Source organism: Hypanus sabinus, chromosome 21, assembly GCF_030144855.1.
Source record: "Hypanus sabinus isolate sHypSab1 chromosome 21, sHypSab1.hap1, whole genome shotgun sequence".
Classification (NCBI taxonomy): Eukaryota; Metazoa; Chordata; class Chondrichthyes; order Myliobatiformes; family Dasyatidae; genus Hypanus; species Hypanus sabinus.
Window position 1 is genome coordinate 69,419,645 of NC_082726.1, and position 16,646 is coordinate 69,436,290.

The following is a 16,646-nucleotide window of genomic DNA, read 5'->3' on the forward strand; positions in this document are numbered from 1 at the left end:
GGCCTACCCCTTATTCTTAAACTGTGGCCTCTAGTTCTGGACTCACCCAACATCGGGAACATGTTTCCTGCCTCTAGTGTGTCCAATCCCTTAATAATCTTATATGTTTCAATCAGATCCCCTCTCATCCTTCTAAATTCCAGTGTATATAAGCCCAGTTGCTCCAATCTTTCAACATGACAGTCCTGCCATCCCAGGAATTAACCTTGTGAACCTAGGCTGCACTCCTTCAATAGCAAGAATGTCCTTCCTCAAATTTGGAGACCAAAACTGCACACAATACTCCAGGTGTGGTCTCACCAGGGCCCTGTACAACTGCAGAAGGACCTCTTTGCTCCTATACTCAACTCCCCTTGTTATGAAGGCCAATATGCCATTAGTTTTCTTCACTGCCTGGTGTACCTGCATGCTTACTTTCAGTGACTGATGAACAAGGACACCCACATCTCGTTATACTTTCCCTTTTCCTAACTTGACATCACTCAGATAGTAATCTGCCTTCCTGCTCTTGCCACCAAAGTGGATAACCTCACATTTATCCACATTAAACTGCATCTGCCATGTTTCTGCCCACTCACCCAACCTGTCCAAGTCTCCCTGCATTCTCATTTGTGCCGACATGCACTACCACTTCCTGCTGTTCACCTTCACCCTTGAGGATGTCCTGCTATCGGTCCGTGATGTCCTGGATCCTGGCATCAGGGAGGCAACACACCATCCTTAAATCCCACCTGTTGCTGCAGAAACCCCTTTCTGTACCTCTCACTATGGAATCCCCTACTACCATGGCTCTGCCTAACGCCTGTCTCCTCGGCTTTGCTTCACCGACTAATGCGGTGACATAGAGTGAGAGAATGTCAAAACTTTGTTAGTGGAGTTAAGAAACTGCAAGGGTAAAAAAAGCATTAAAGGGAATCATATACAGGTCTCCAAACAGTGGCCAAGATGTGGGGTTGAGATTGCAAAGCAAGTTAGAAAAGGCATGCAATAAGGGCGGTATTGGGTTGCAAGAGAGGGAATTTGTTGAATGCCTAGGAGATGGCTTTTTAGAGCAGCTTGTGCTTGAGCCTACTTGGGCAAAAGCTTGATTGGGCAAAGATTGGGTATTGTGTAATAAGCCCAGATCTTATTAGGGAGCTTAATGTAATGGAATCCTTAGGAGGCAGTGATCATAATATGAGTGAATTCATACCGCAATTTGAGAGGGAGAAGCAGAAGTCACATGTATCATTATCACAATGAAATAAAGGGAATCACAGGGGCATGAAAGGAGCTTGCCCAGATGGATTGGAGCAGGATACTGATGGGGATGACAGAAGCAGAGCAGAGATGGCTTAAATTTCTGGGAATATTTCACAAGGTGCAAGATAGATATGTCAGAGGAAGAAAATCAGCAATAACAAAAAGGAAAACCTACCCTTCTTGCCTGCTTTTTTGGCCTCAGCTGCTCTTGTCAAAGCCTCTAAGTTCCTACTCTGACTCTAGCTCTCACTCCAAGGATGACCACTCCTTTTATGGTTTAATAAATAAGAAAAACCTCCACGCAAGGAGAAAGATCTCACTGCATTTGGTGGTGCTCCACCTGCCTTCCGCTGCTGTAGATGCCTCTGACACTTTTCATGGCTGCGCAAGGCTATTACTTTTGAGAAAAACCCCCATTCAAGGAGAAAGAAGTCACCACGTTTGGTGATGCTTTGTTTGCCTTCTGCTGCTGCCACAGCTTTTAACATCCCAATTGCTTTCATAAGTTCCAGCCATTGCTGCTCTGTCATTATCCCTGCCAGCGTTCTTTTACCTTCAGCTCTGCAATTAATTCCAGTTAATTTGCATAACACCCAATCCAGAATAGCTGATCCCCTAGTGGGCTCAACCACTTGCAGCTCTAAAAATCCATCTCATATGCATTCCAGAAGTTCCCCCTTTTGGGATCCAGCACCAGCTTGGTTTTCCTAATCCACCTGAAAGTACTCATAGGATCATAATATGATTGAATTCATACTTCAACTTCAGAGGGAAAAGCATAAGTTTTATGTATCAGTATCGCAATGGAATAAAGGGAATTACAGAGGCATGAGAGAGGAACTTGCCCAGGTGGAATGGAGGAGGATACTGGCGGGGATGACAGCAGAGCAAAGGTGGCTGAACTTTCTAGGAATATGTCACAAGGCACATGATAGATATGTTCTCAAGTGGCAGGGGTAGGCAACCATAGATGACTAGGGAAGTTAAAGATTGCATAAAAGCCAAGGAAAGGGCACATAAGATAGCAAAAGTGAGTGGGAAGTTGGATGATTGGAAAGCTTTTAAAACCCAATAAAAGGCAACTAAGAATGTTATAAGAAGGTAAAAGATGAAATATGAGGGCAAACTAGCCAATAACATAAAGCTAGATACCCACTTATATAAAGAGTAAAAGGGTGATGAGATATTGGACCGCTGGAAAATAATGCTGGTGTGATGGTACTGGGGGACAAAGAAATGGCAGATGAACTTAATGGGTATTTTGCTTCAGACTTCACTGTAGAAGACAGTAGCTGTGTGCTAAGTGTCCGTGAGTGTCAGGGAGCAGGAGTGAGTGCCATTGCTATCATAAAGGAAGAAGTGCAAGGCAAACTCAAAGGTCTTTAGGTGGATATATCACCTGGACCAGATGGACTACATCCCAGAGTCCTGAGAGAGGTTGCTGAAAAGATAGCAGATGTAATTTTCAAGATTTTTCAAGAATCACTTGATTCTGGCAGGGTCCTGGAGGACTGGAAAATTGCAAATGTCACTCCACTTTTCAAGAAGGGAGGAAGGCAAAAGAAAGGAAACAATGAGCCATTTAGTCTAACCTCAGTGGTTGGGAAAATGTTGGAATCTATTATTAAGTTTGAGATTTCAGGGTACTTAGAGGCTAATGATAAAATAAGTTAAAGTCAGCATGATTTCTGTAAAGGGAAATCTTGTCTGACCAATTTGTTAGAGTTCTTCGATGAAGTAACAAGCAGGGTAGACAAAGGAGAGGCAGTAGATGTCATTTACTTGAATTTTCAGAAGGCATTTGAAAAGGTGCCACATTTGAGGCTGCTTAACAGGATAAAATCCTGTAGCGTTACAGGAAAGATACTGGCATGGATAGTGGAATAGCTCACAAGCAAGAAAGTGAGTGGGAATAGAGGAGGCCTTTTCTGGTTGGCTGCCAGTGACTAGTGGTGTTCTTCAGGGGTCAGTATTGGGACCGCTATTTCTCACATTATTTGTTAATGATTTAGATAATGGAATTGATAAATTCGTGGCAAAGTTTGTGGATGATACGAAGACAGGTGGAGGGGTAGGCCGCGCTGAGGAAGAAGTGCGATTGCAGCAGGACTTAGACAAAGTTGAAGAATCAGCTAAAAAGTGGCAGACAGAATACAGTGTTGGCAAATGTACAATAATTCATTTTGGTACAAGGAACAATAGTGCAGGCTATTATCTAAATGGGGAGAAGTATCAAACATCTGAGATGTAGAGGGACTTAGGAGTCCTTGGGAAAGACTTCCAGAGGTTAATTTACAGACTGAGTCTGTGGTAAAGAAGGCAAATGCATTTATTTGTAGATAATGTAGCCTTTGATAAAGTCCCACATAGGAGATTAGTGGGCAAAATTAGGGCACATGGTATTGGGGGCAGAGTACTGACATGGATTGAAAATTGGCTGGCTGACAGGAAACAAAGAGTAGCGATTAACAGGTCCCTTTCAGATTGGCAGGCTGTGACCAGTGGGGTACCGCAAGGTTCGGTGCTGGGACCGCAGCTGTTTACAATATATGTTAGTGATTTAGATGAAGGGATTAAAAGTAACATTAGCAAATTTGCTGATGACACAAAGCTGGGTGGCAGTGTGAAATGTCAGGAGGATGTTATGAGAAGGCAGGGTGACTTAGACAGGCTAGGTGAGTGGGCAAATGAATGGCAGATGCAGTTTAATGTGGATAAGTGTGAGGTTATCCACTTTGGTGGAAAGAACAGGAAGGCAGATTACTATCTAAATGGAGTCAAGTTAGGAAAAGGGGAAGTACAACGTGATCTAAGTGTTCTTGTACATCAGTCAATGAAAGCAAGCATGCAGGTACAGCAGGCAGTGAAGAAAGCTAATGGCATGCTGGCTTCTATAACAAGAGGAATTGAGTATAGGAGTAAAGAGGTCCTTCTGCAGCTGTACAGGGCCCTGGTGAGACCCCACCTGGAGTATTGTGTGCAGTTTTGGTCTCCAAATTTGAGGAAGGACATTCTTGCTATTGAGGGAGTGCAGCGAAGGTTCACAAGGTTGATTCCCGGAAGGGCGGGACTGTCATATGTTGAAAGATTGGAGCGACTGGGCTTGTATACACTGGAATTTAGATGAATGAGAGGGGATCTGATTGAAACATATAAGATTATTAAGGGATTGGACACACTGGAGGCAAGAAGCATGCTCCCGCTGATGGGTGAGTCCAGAACTAGAGGCCACAGTTTAAGAATAAGGGATAGGCCATTTAGAACAGAGATGCGGAACAACTTTTCATCCAGAGAGTGGTGGATATTTGGAATGCTCTGCCCCAGAAGGCAGTGGAGGCCAAGTCTCTGGATGCTTTCAAGAGAGTTAGATAGAGCTCTTATAGATAGCGGGGTCAAGGGATATGGGGAGAGGGCAGAAACGGGGCACTGATTGTGTATGATCAGCCATGATCACAGTGAATGGCGGTGCTGGCTAGAAGGGCCAAATGGCCTACTCCTGCACCTACTGTCTATTGTCTATTATTTCAAGGGGAATAGAATATAAAAGCAAGGAGTTAATGCTGAGCTTTATAAGACACTAGCCAGACCATACTTGGAGTACTGTCAACAGTTTTGGGCCCCATATCTCAGGAAGGATGTACTGTCATTGGATAGAATCCAGAGGAGGTTCATGAGGATGATTCACAGAATGAAGGGGTTAACATATAAGGAGCATTTGACAGCTTTGGGCCTGTACCCACTGTAATTTAGAAGAATGTGGGCAGCGGGATCTCACTGAAACCTACTGAATGGTGAAAGGACTAGATGAGGTGGATGTGGAGAGGATATTTCCTATGGTAGGGGTATCCTGAACTAGAAGGCACAGCCTCAAATTTGAGGTGAAACATTTTAGAACAGTGGCAAGGAGGAATTTTTAAGCCAGAGAATAGTGAATCTCTGGAATGCTCTGCCACAGACTCAGGTGGAGGCCAAGTCCGTGGGTATATTTAGGGCGGAAGTTGATAATTTCCTGATCGGTCAGGGCATTGAACGATAAGGTGACAAGGCAGGTGTATAGGGTTGTGTGGGATCTGGGATCAGCCATGATGGAACGGCAGAGCAGACTCAATGGGTTGAATGGTCTAATTCTGCTCCTTTGTCTTATGGACTTTATTCCTTGATCCAATCACCTAGTTTAGCTAGATTCTGTTATAATCTTAAATGGCTTTCTTCACTATGCACTGTACCACCAATTTTCATGTTGCCCAGAAACATACTAACCATATGAAATCAGTACCATTGACGGCAAACAACAGTGGACCCATCATCATTCACTGTGGCATATAACCTCTGGACACAGGCCTTCAATGGGAAAAACAACCCTCCACTACCATCCTTTCAAGATCCAGCCACAAGCCAATTTTGTATCCAGAGGGTTAACTTACCCTGGAGCCCATGTGATCTAATTTTCTAGACCAGTCCACCATATGGGCCTTATAAAATGCCTTGTTAAATCCACTAGGAAACTTCTACCATACTACCCTTGTCAATCTTCAAAAACTCAATCAAATTTGTTAGACATTATTTTCAATTCACAAAGCCATGCAAACTATCCTTTGTTAATCTTTGCCTTTCCAAATGTAGATAGATGCTGTTTCACAGAATTCCTTCTAGTAACTTTTTTGCCACGGAACTTAGGATCACTAGCTTGTCATTCCCTGCTTGTCCTCACAGTCCTTCTTGAATGAAGACCCAACATTAGCAATCCTCCAGTATTTCAGTATCCCACCTGTGGTTAACAATGATACAAATTTCTCTGTAAGGGCTCCAGTAATTCCTTCTCTGGCTTCTCACATGCTCTATGATACACTTAGACCATAGAACAATACAGCACAGGTTCAGGCCCTTTGACCCACAATGCATGCTGGTCCAATTAAATTAGTCATCAAATGGCCAACTAAACTAATCTCTTCTGCCTACACAATGTCTATACCCTTCCATTTTCCTCACATTCATGTGCCTATCTTAACATCTCTTAAAGGTCCCCTATGCATCTATCTCTACCACCACCCAGTGACATTCCAGAAACCCATCACTTTCTGTGTAAAATCTTGCCCCTCACACCACCTTTGAAGTTAATCCCCCTTACTTTAATTGCATGCCCTTTGGTATTAAATATTTCAACCCTGGGAAAAATATACTGTCTACTCTATTTGCGCATGTCATAATCTTATAAACCTCTATCAGATCCCCCTCAGCCTCTGCCACATCTGAGAAGACAACCCAAGTTTGTCCAACCTCTTGTTATAGCACTTGCCGTCAAATCCAGGCAGCATCCTGGTAAAGTTCTTTTGCATCCCATCCAAAGTCTTAACATCCATCCTATAATGGAATGAGAAGAACGGTACACAATACTCCAGCCAAACTAGAGTTTTATATAGTTGCAACGTAACTTCTTGACTTTTGTATTCAGTGCTTTGACTGATAAAGGAAAAAATGTCATATACCTTCTTAACCAACCTGTCAACCTGTATAACTACACTCAGGGAGCTATGAACTTGGACCCCAAATCCATCTGCTCATCAACACCGTTAAGGTTCCTGTCCTTAACAGTGTACTATCTCTTTACGTTCTACCTACCAAGAAGCAACTCTTCACATTTGGTTAGATTAAACTCTATTAACCATTTCTTTGCCCATCAGTTTCTTCAACTGATCTATATCTCATATTTGTTGAAATTTGACAGGGAGAAAGTAAAGACTTACATAGCAGTATTTCAGTAGAGTAAAGGAAATTACAGTGGTATGAGAGAGGAGTTGGTCAAAGTAAATTAGAAGATGCTGGCAGAGATGAAAGCAGAGCAGCAATGACGTGAGTTTCTGGGAAAAAAACGAGGAAGATGCAGGGCAGATGCATTCCAAAAGCGAAGAAATACTCAAATGGCAAAATAATACAAACTTGGCTGACAAGAGAGGTCATGGCAATGTAAAAGCAGAAGAGAGGGCACGCAACAAAACAAAAATTAGCGGGAAGACAGAGGGTTGGGAAGCTTTCAAAAACCTACAGAGAGCAACTAAAAGAATCATTAGGAGGGTAAAGATTAAATATGAAAGCAAGCTAGCAAACAATATCAGAGTGGATAGTAAAAGCTTTCACAAGTATTTAAAAATAAAAGAAATAGGAGCTCCAGAAAATGAGACCAGAGAAATAATAACGGAGCCCAAGGAGATGGCAGATGAACTCAATGAGTATTTTGCACCAGTCTTCACTGCAGAAGACACTAGCAGTGTGCCTAATGTTGAAGAGTATGAGGGAAGAGAAGTGAATGCAGTTACTATTGCTAGGGAGAAGGTGCACCAAAAGCTGAAAAACTTAAAGGGTACATAAGTCACCCAGACTAGATTAACTACACAATAGGGTTCTGAAAGAGGTAGTTGTAGAGATTGTGGAGGCATTAGCAATGATCTTTCAAAAATCATTAGACTCTGGCATGGCAGTCAGAGGACTGGAAAATTAAAATTGCAGCCACTCCACTCTTTAAGAAGGCAGAAAAGTAGCAGAAAGGAAATTATAGACCAGTTAGCCTGACCACAGTGGTTGGGAAGATGTTGGGAGTCAATTGTTACGGATGAGGTTATGGAGTACTTGGAGACGCAGGACAAGATAGGAGAAAGTCAGCATGGTTTCCTCAAGGGAAAATCTTACTACATCTGTTGGAATTCTTTGAGGAGATTACAGGTAGGATAGATAAAGGCGATGCAGTGGATGTTGTATATTTGGACTTTCAGTAGGCCTGTGACAAGGTGCCACATATCAGGCTGCTTACCAAGTTAAGAGCCTATGTATTACAGGAAAGTTACTGACATGGATAGAGCATTAGCTGATTGATAGGAGGCAGTGAGTGGGAATAAAAGGATCCTTTTCTGGTTGGCTGCCAGTGACTAGTGGTGTTCTGCAGAAGTCAGTGTTGGGACCACTTCTTTTTATGCTGTATATCAATGATTTAGATGATGAAATAGATGGCTTTGTTGCCAAGTTTGCAGATGATACAAAGATTGGTGAGGGGCAGGTACTGTTGAGGAAACAGGTAGGCTGCAGAAGGACTTACATTAGGAGAATGGGTAGAAGAGTGGCAAATGAAATACAATGTTGGAAAATGCATGCTCATGCACTTTGGTAGTAGGAATGAATGTGCAGATTATTTTTTAAACGGGGAGAAAATCTGAAAATCTGAGATGCAAAGGAAGTTGGGATTCCTTGTGCAGAACACCCTAAAGGTTGGTAATGAGGAAAGCATATGCAATGTTAGCATTCATTTTAAGAGGTGTTGAATACAAGAGCAGGGATGTGATTATAAGCCACTGGTGAATCCTTACCTTGAGTACTGTGAACAATTTTGGGCTCCTCATCCAAGAAAAGATGTGCTGGTATTAGAGAGGGTTCAGAGGAGATTCACAAGCATCATTCTGGGAATGAAAGGGTTATCATATGAGGAACATTGCTCTAAGGCCTAGACAGTGTGTAAAGGATGTTTCCCATGGTGGGGGAAGTCTTGGACAAGAGGGAACAGCCTCAGCATAAAGGGGAGTCCATTTAAAACAGAGATGCCCAGAGAAATTTCTTTAGCCAGAGGATGGTGATTTTGTGGAACTTATTACCTCAGGCAGCTATAGCGGCTAAGTCGTTGGGTGTATTTAAGGCAGAGCTTGGTTGCGCCTTGATTAGACACAACATCAAAGGTTATGGGGAGTAGGCCGGGGAGTGGAGCTGAGGAGGGGAAGAAAGGATCAGCTATGAATAGTGGTGCAGACTCAATGCGCCAAATGGCCTAATTCTGCTTCTATGTCTTATGATCTTATGGTCTTATAATTTGTCAGTTACCTACGCTATTCATAACATCAGGAATCTTCATATCACCTGCAAATTTACGAACCCACACATCTACATTTTCAACCAGGACATTCATATACATTACAAACTGCAGAGATCCCAGCTCACATCCCTATGGAATGCAACCAAGCACAGACCTCCAGCTAGAATAAATCCTTTTGACTATTACACTCTATGTTCTATGGCACGTCAGTTCTGAATCCAAAGTGGCCAATTCACCATTGATCCCATGCCTCATAATCTTCTGGATGGGCCTCCCATGAGGGACCTTGACAAATGCCTTGGAAAAATCCACACAGACAACATCAACAACTTTTCCTTCATCAACCACCTGTATCACCTTTTAAAAAACTCAATGAAGTTAGGAAGACATGACTTGCCCCACACAAAGCCATACTGGCTCTTCCTATTTAAGCCAAGGTTTCCAAATACTCATAAATCCGATCTTTAAAAATTCTCTCTAGTTGGCGAGACTCACCGGTCTATAGTTTGCAGGATTATCTCTAGTTCCCTTCTTGAATAATGAAACAAATGGATCACTTGGTCAGGCCCAGCAATTTATTCACCTTTATGTGGTTTGAGACGGCCAGGCACTCCTCCTTAATAATGCGGGTGTTTGAGGATATCATTGTTCTTTTTTCTGAATTCCGTAGCTTCCATGACCTCAACAGACATTCAGATCTTGCTCACCTCCAGTGGCTGCACACAGAGACATCCTTAAGGGAGCCATTCTCTCTCTAGTTAGATTTTTGCTTTTAATATCTTCATTGAAACCCTTAGAATTCTCCTGTACCTTCCCTGTCAAAGCTACCTCATGTTCTCTTTTTCCCACTTCATAATTTCCCTCTTAAATGTACTCCTATGTTAGTTATCCTCTTCAAATTTGCTCGATCTCAGCTGCCTATACCCAACCAGAGCCTCAATATCCCTTGTTAACCAGCGTTCCTAATCTGCCAGTTTTGCCCTTCACTCTAACAGGAATCATGTTGAGACTGAACTCGCCCTATTCCAATTTTAAAATCCTCCAACAACTGTCCCTTTACTTGCAAACAGCTCCTCCCAATCAACCTTTGCAAGTTCATATCTAATGTTTTTAAAAATAGCCTTGCCTCATTTAGGACTAACTTGTGGACCAGTTCTATTTGTCCATAACTACTATAAGACTAATATAATTAAGTTCAAAGTTCTAAGTACATTTATTATTGAAGTATTCCTACATTATACAACCTTGTGATTTGTCTCCTTACAGGCAAACACAAAACAAAGAAACCCAAAAGAACCCGTAATAAAGACTGTTAATCACCCAATGTGCAGACAGACAAAACAAATTGTGTAAATAATAAAAATAAGCAAATAGCATTCTGTCTCCACAAAACAACACTGGGAGTTCAAGGCTAAGTTATACAAATGCTGCAGGTTAAAATGTTAGCATTGTAAGTGTAATATTAGCATATTCAACTAGAAAGAGATCGAGAAACAGTTTATCATCTGAGTTCCTCTGGAACAGACTAACCTGAGCTACTTTGACTGAATTCTGTGTGGAGCCACCCGCATGATATTCCACTTTGAACGTCTTCACAAGTTCATCAAACCTGCAAAAAAAAACCAAGAGTTAGTTAGAGGCTACATAGGGTCATTCAACCAAATGAAAGGAATTAAGTTGGACCAGGTAAAATTCTCTGACAGGAAATCTGTTCTCATTATATGTTCAACAACAGTCCACTGCAAAATTAACTTTACAGCTGGTCTATATTCTAAAAGTTTCACTCAAAGTAAAATGCATTGCTCATTACCATTACTACACTGTCTAGCATTTTAATTACCTACATTTCATGCCCTTTACTGGTTAGATTTGTGTGTTCATAAGACCATAAGACATAGGAGCAGAATTAAAGAAAGCTGGGCGAAGTTAAGATGGTGCTAAACAGTAACTCCTGTGCTTGAATCTTAGGAAACAGCCTTATTTCTATCTTTGGTATCTTTTTTTCCCTTTTCAGGGTGTGGGGGGTTCTTCTGAAGACCCTGACCTGGGGTTACACTCTGACTTTGGTTCTTTGCAGGAATGGGACCTGCTCTCAGGGCTGCATTTCGATATCCCAAGGATGCGGTCTGGAAGACAAGCACACCTTCAGGGTTCCAGGATTTCGTGGCTCTGGGGATGTGCTGATTCTAGGTTGGCGCACTGATTAAAGTATTGCGGGAGAACACAGAACACCGCGAGCTGCTGGGAGTTGGGTGTCCGGAAAGCTGCGCCTTTTTGGTGCTGACTCTCCAGGCGCAGAGCTCAGGAAAAGCGACGCAACAGATTCTCATAGACAATAGGTGCAGAAGTAGACCATTCGGCCCTTCGAGCCTGCACCACCATTCTGAGATCATGGCTGATACCCGGTTCCTGCCTTGTATCCATAAGATACCTATCTAGCTCCTTCTTGAAAGCATCCAGAGAATTGGCCTCCACTGCCTTCCGAGGCAGTGCATTCCACACCCCCACAACTCTCTGGGAGAAGTTTTTCCTTAACTCTGTCCTAAATGACCTACACCTTATTCTTAAACCATGCCCTCTGGTACTGGACTCTCCCAGCAACTGGAACATATTTCCTGCCTCTATCTTGTCCAATCCCTTAATAATCTTATATGTTTCAATCAGATCCCCTCTCAATCTCCTTAATTCCAGCGTGTACAAGCTCAGTCTCTCTAACCTTTCTGCGTAAGACAGTCCAGACATCCCAGGAATTAACCTCGTGAATCTACGCTGCACTTCCTCTACAGCCAGGATGTCCTTCCTTAAACCTGGAGACCAAAACTGTACTCAATACTCCAGCTGTGGTCTCACCAGGGCTCTGTACAAATGCAAAAGGATTTCTTTGCTCTTGTACTCAATTCCCTTTATAATAAAGGCCAACATTCCATTAGCCTTCTTCACTGCCTGCTGCACTTGCTCATTCACCTTCTGTGACTGATGAACAAGGACTCCTAGATCTCTTTGTATTTCTCCCTTACCCAACTCTACACCGTTCAGATAATAATCTGCCTTCCTGTTCTTACTCCCAAAGTGGATAACCTCACACTTATTCACATTAAACGCTATCTGCCAAGTATCTGCCCACTCACCCAGCCTATCCAAGTCACCCTGAATTCTCCTAACATCCTCATCACATGTCACACGGCCACCCAGCTTAGTATCATCAGCAAACTTGCTGATGTTATTCTCAATGCCTTCATCTAAATCGTTGATGTAAATCGTAAACAGCTGTGGTCCCAATACCGAGTCCTGTGGCACCCCACTAGTCACCACCTGCCATTCCGAGAAACACCCATTCACCGTTACCCTTTGCTTTCTATCTGCCAACCAGTTTTCTATCCATGTCAATATCTTCCCCCCAATGCCATGAGCTCTGATTTTATCCACCAATCTCCTATGTGGGACCTTATCAAATGCCTTCTGAAAATCAAGGTACACTACATCTACTGGATCTCCCTTGTCTAATTTCTTGGTTACATCCTCGAAAAACTCCAATAGATTAGTCAAGCATGATTTGCCCTTGGTAAATGCATGCTGGCTCTGCCCAATCCTGTCACCGCTATCTTACATAGAATATGTAAACAACGCTGGAAGAACTCAGCAGGCCAGGCAGCATCCGTGAGAAAAGAGTAGCCAACATTTCGGGCCAACACCCTTCATCAGGAATGGGGGGAAGAGAGGGCTGAAGCCCAATAATAGAGATAGGGGAGGGGGGAGGGCATAGAGGCGCCAGGTGGAAAACCAATCAGAGGAAAGATAAAGGGGAGGGGGAGGGGATAAGCATTAAAGAACTATAGAGATAAAGAAGCAGAAAGTTGAAAGGGGGAGAGGCAGAGAGGGACCTGGGAAAGGGGGAGGGGGAGGGAATTACTGGAAATTGGAGAATTCAATGTTCATACCACCAGGCTGGAAGCTACCCAGACGGTAGATGAGGTGTTGCTTCTCCAACCTGAGTCTGGCATCATCATGGCAGTAAAGGAGGCCATGTATGGACATATCTAGATGGGAATGAAAGGCAGAGTTGAAGAGAGTGGCAACCGGGAGGTCCTGTCTATTGTGACAGACAGAGCATAGGTGCTCGACGAAACGGTCCCCCAATCTGCGTCGGGTCTCGCTGATGTAGAGGAGGCCGCACCGGATGCAACAGATGACTCCAGCAGACTCGCAGGTGAAGTGTTGCCTCACCTGGAAGGACTTTCTGGGGCCCGGAATGGTGGTAAGGGGGGAGGTGATCATAGCTCAGTGAGTTGTTTGTTATGTCTCTTCTCTCGCTGTGAAACGGGTACACCTCTTTTTCTTGTATAAGGGAGAGAGAAAGAGAGAGAGAGAGAGAACCTGTGGAATGTCTAATTATCAGGTGAGTGTGGTTTTTGGGGTACTGTAAGTCTGTGTCTTTATTGATGCTTTGCTGCACACTTGAGTGCTCAGTGGAGGGTGTTGATGCTTTTTTGCCGGTGGGGGAGGGGAGGGGCTGGTGCCTTGCTGCTGCTTATGCGTGGGAGGGGGTGTTGGGAGGGTGCTTGGTGTTCTAATATTTTAACCGTCATTCATTCTTTGGGGCACTTCACTGTTTTTGTGGATGTGTGCAAAAAAAAAAGAATTTCAGGAAGTATACCTTTCTCTGACATTAAATGCACCTATTGAAACCTGTGGAAATGAGGCCATTTGGCCCATTGACTTTTCTTCACTATTCCATCGTGGCTGATTTATTGTCCTTTCAACTCTATTCTCTTGCCTTCTCTCCATAGTCTTTGACACCCTAAGCAAGAACCTACCAAATTAAATATACTCAATGGCTTCCACAGCTGTCCGTGACAATAAATTACACAAATTATCCACCCTCTGGCAAAAGAAATTCCTTCTCATCTCCATTTGAAATGGACATCTCTCTATTTAGAATGTCCATTTGATAGATCCTAGACTCATCCACTATAAGAAATATCCTCTCTGTCCAGGCCTTTCAATATTTGATAGGTCTCAATGAGGTCGCCCCCTCATTCTTCTAAACACCAAGTTCAGGCTCCTCGTACGTTAACCCTTTCAATCTCTCAATCATTCTTATGAACCTCCTCTGGATCCTCACCTATACCAGAGCATCTTTTAGACAATAGACAATAGGTGCAGAAGTAGACCATTCGGCCCCTCGAGTCTGCACCGCCATTCTGAGATCATGGCTGATCATTCACTATCAATACCCAGTCCCTGCCTTGTCCCCATATCCCTTGATTCCCCTATCCATCAGATATCTATCCAGCTCCTTCTTGAAAGCATCCAGAGAATTGGCCTCCACCATCTTCCGAGGCAGTGCATTCCACACCTCCACAACTCTCTGGGAGAAGAAGCTCTTCCTCAACTCTGTTTTAAATAACCAACCTCTTATTCTCAATCCATGCCCTCTGGTACTGGACTCTCCCAACATCTGGAACATATTTCCTGCCTCAATCCTATCAAATCCTTTAATTATCTTAAATGTTTCAATCAGATCCCCTCTCAATCTCCTCAATTCCAGCGTGTACAAGCCCAATCTCTCCAATCTCTCTGCGTAAGACAGCCCTGCCATCCCAGGAATCAACCTAGTGAATCTACGCTGCACTTCCTCAATTGCCAGAATGTCCTTCCTTAAACCTGGAGACCAAAACTGTACACAATATTCCAGGTGTGGTCTCACCAGGGCCCTGTACAAATGCAAAAGGACATCCTTGTTCTTGTATTCAATTCCCCTTGTAACAAAGGCCAACATTCCATTTGCCCTCTTTACTGCCTGTTGCACTTGCTCATTCACCTTCATTGACTGGTGAACTAGGACTCCTAGGTCTCTTTGCATTTCTCCCTTACCTAACTCAACACCGTTCAGACAATACTCTGCCCTCTTGTTCCTGCTTCCAAAGTGGATAACTTCACATTTATTCACATTGAATGACATCTGCCAAGTATCTGCCCACTCACTCAGCCTATCCAAGTCTCCCTGTATTCTCCTAACGTCCTCTTCGCATGTCACAATGCCACCCAGTTTAGTATCGTCAGCAAACTTGCTGATATAGTTTTCAATGCCCTCATCTAAATCATTGACATAAATCGTAAAGAGCTGTGGTCCCAATACAGAGCCCTGTGGTACCCCACTAGTAACCTCCAGCCAGTCTGAGAAACACCCATTCACTGCTACCCTTTGCTTTCTATCTGCCAACCAGTTTTCTATCCATGTTGAAACCCTGCCCCCAATGCCATGAGCTCTGATTTTACTCACCAATCTCCTATGTGGCACCTTATCGAAAGACTTCTAAAAATCTAGGTACACAACATCCACTGGCTTACCCTCGTCTAACATCCTTGTTACACCCTCAAAAAACTCCAACAGATTAGTCAAGCATGATTTGCCCTTGGTAAATCCATGCTGGCTCGGCCTAATCCTATTTCTGCCATCTAGATGTGCCACTATTTCGTCCTTAATAATGGACTCAAGCATCTTCCCCACGACGGACGTTAGGCTAACAGGGCAATAGTTCTCCGTTTTCTCCTTCCCTCCCTTCTTGAAAAGTGGGACAACATTAGCCACTCTCCAATCTTCAGGAACTGATCCTGAATCTAAGGAACATTGGAAAATGATCACCAATGCATCCGCAATTTCCTGAGCCACCTCTTTTAGAACCCTCGAATGCAGACCATCTGGACCCGGGGATTTATTAGCCTTCAGTCCTACCAGTCTACTCATCACAGTTTCTTTCCTAATGTCAATCTGTCTCAATTCCTCTGATATCTTATGACCCTGGCCCATCCACACATCTGGGAGATTGCTTGTGTCCTCCCTGGTGAAGACAGATCTAAAGTATGCATTAAATTCTGTTGCCATTTCCCTGTTTCCCATAACAATTTCTCCCAATTCATTCTTCAAGGGGCCAACATTGTTCTTAACTATCTTCTTTCTCTTCACATAGCTAAAAAAGCTTTTGCTATCCCCTTTTATATTCCTGGCTAGATTGAGCTCATACCTGATTTTTTCTCTCCATATTGCTTTTTTAGTTAAGATCTGCTGTTCCTTAAAACTTTCCCAATCATCTGTATTCCCACTCATCTTAGCCCTGTCATACTTCTTTTTCTTTAATGCTATACAATCTCTGACTTCCTTTGTCAACCACTGTGGCCCCTTCCCACTCTTTGAATCCTTCCTTCTCATTGGAATGAACTGCATTTGCATCTTTTGTATTATGCCCAAGAATATCTGCCACTGCTGATCCACTGTCTTTCCTGCCAGGGCATCCACCCATTTAACTTTGGCCAGCTCTTCCCTCATGGCTCCGTAGTCTCCTTTATTTAATTGCAACACTGACACCTCTGATCTGCCCCTATCCCTCTCAAATTGTAGATAAAAACTTATCATGTTATGATCACTACTTGCTAATGGCTCCTTTACTTCAAGATCACTTATCAATTCCTGTTCATTACACATCACCAAGTCCAAAATAGCCTCGTTCCTGGTTGGCTCAAGCACAAGCTGTTCCAAAAATACATCCCTTAG

At 43.2% G+C, this 16,646-nt stretch overlaps 1 protein-coding gene across 3 annotated transcripts in view; it reads right to left on the reverse strand.

Moving 5' to 3' along the window:
- Positions 1 to 16,646, reverse strand: part of LOC132379180 (adenosine kinase-like) — a 298,065-nt gene that overhangs the window by 151,812 nt on the left and 129,607 nt on the right. For all 3 annotated transcript variants that reach the window (XM_059946851.1, XM_059946849.1, XM_059946850.1), the window contains exon 4: positions 10,625 to 10,703. In XM_059946851.1, the coding sequence (XP_059802834.1) occupies positions 10,625 to 10,703 (79 nt within the window). The remainder of the gene's footprint in view (positions 1 to 10,624; positions 10,704 to 16,646) is intronic.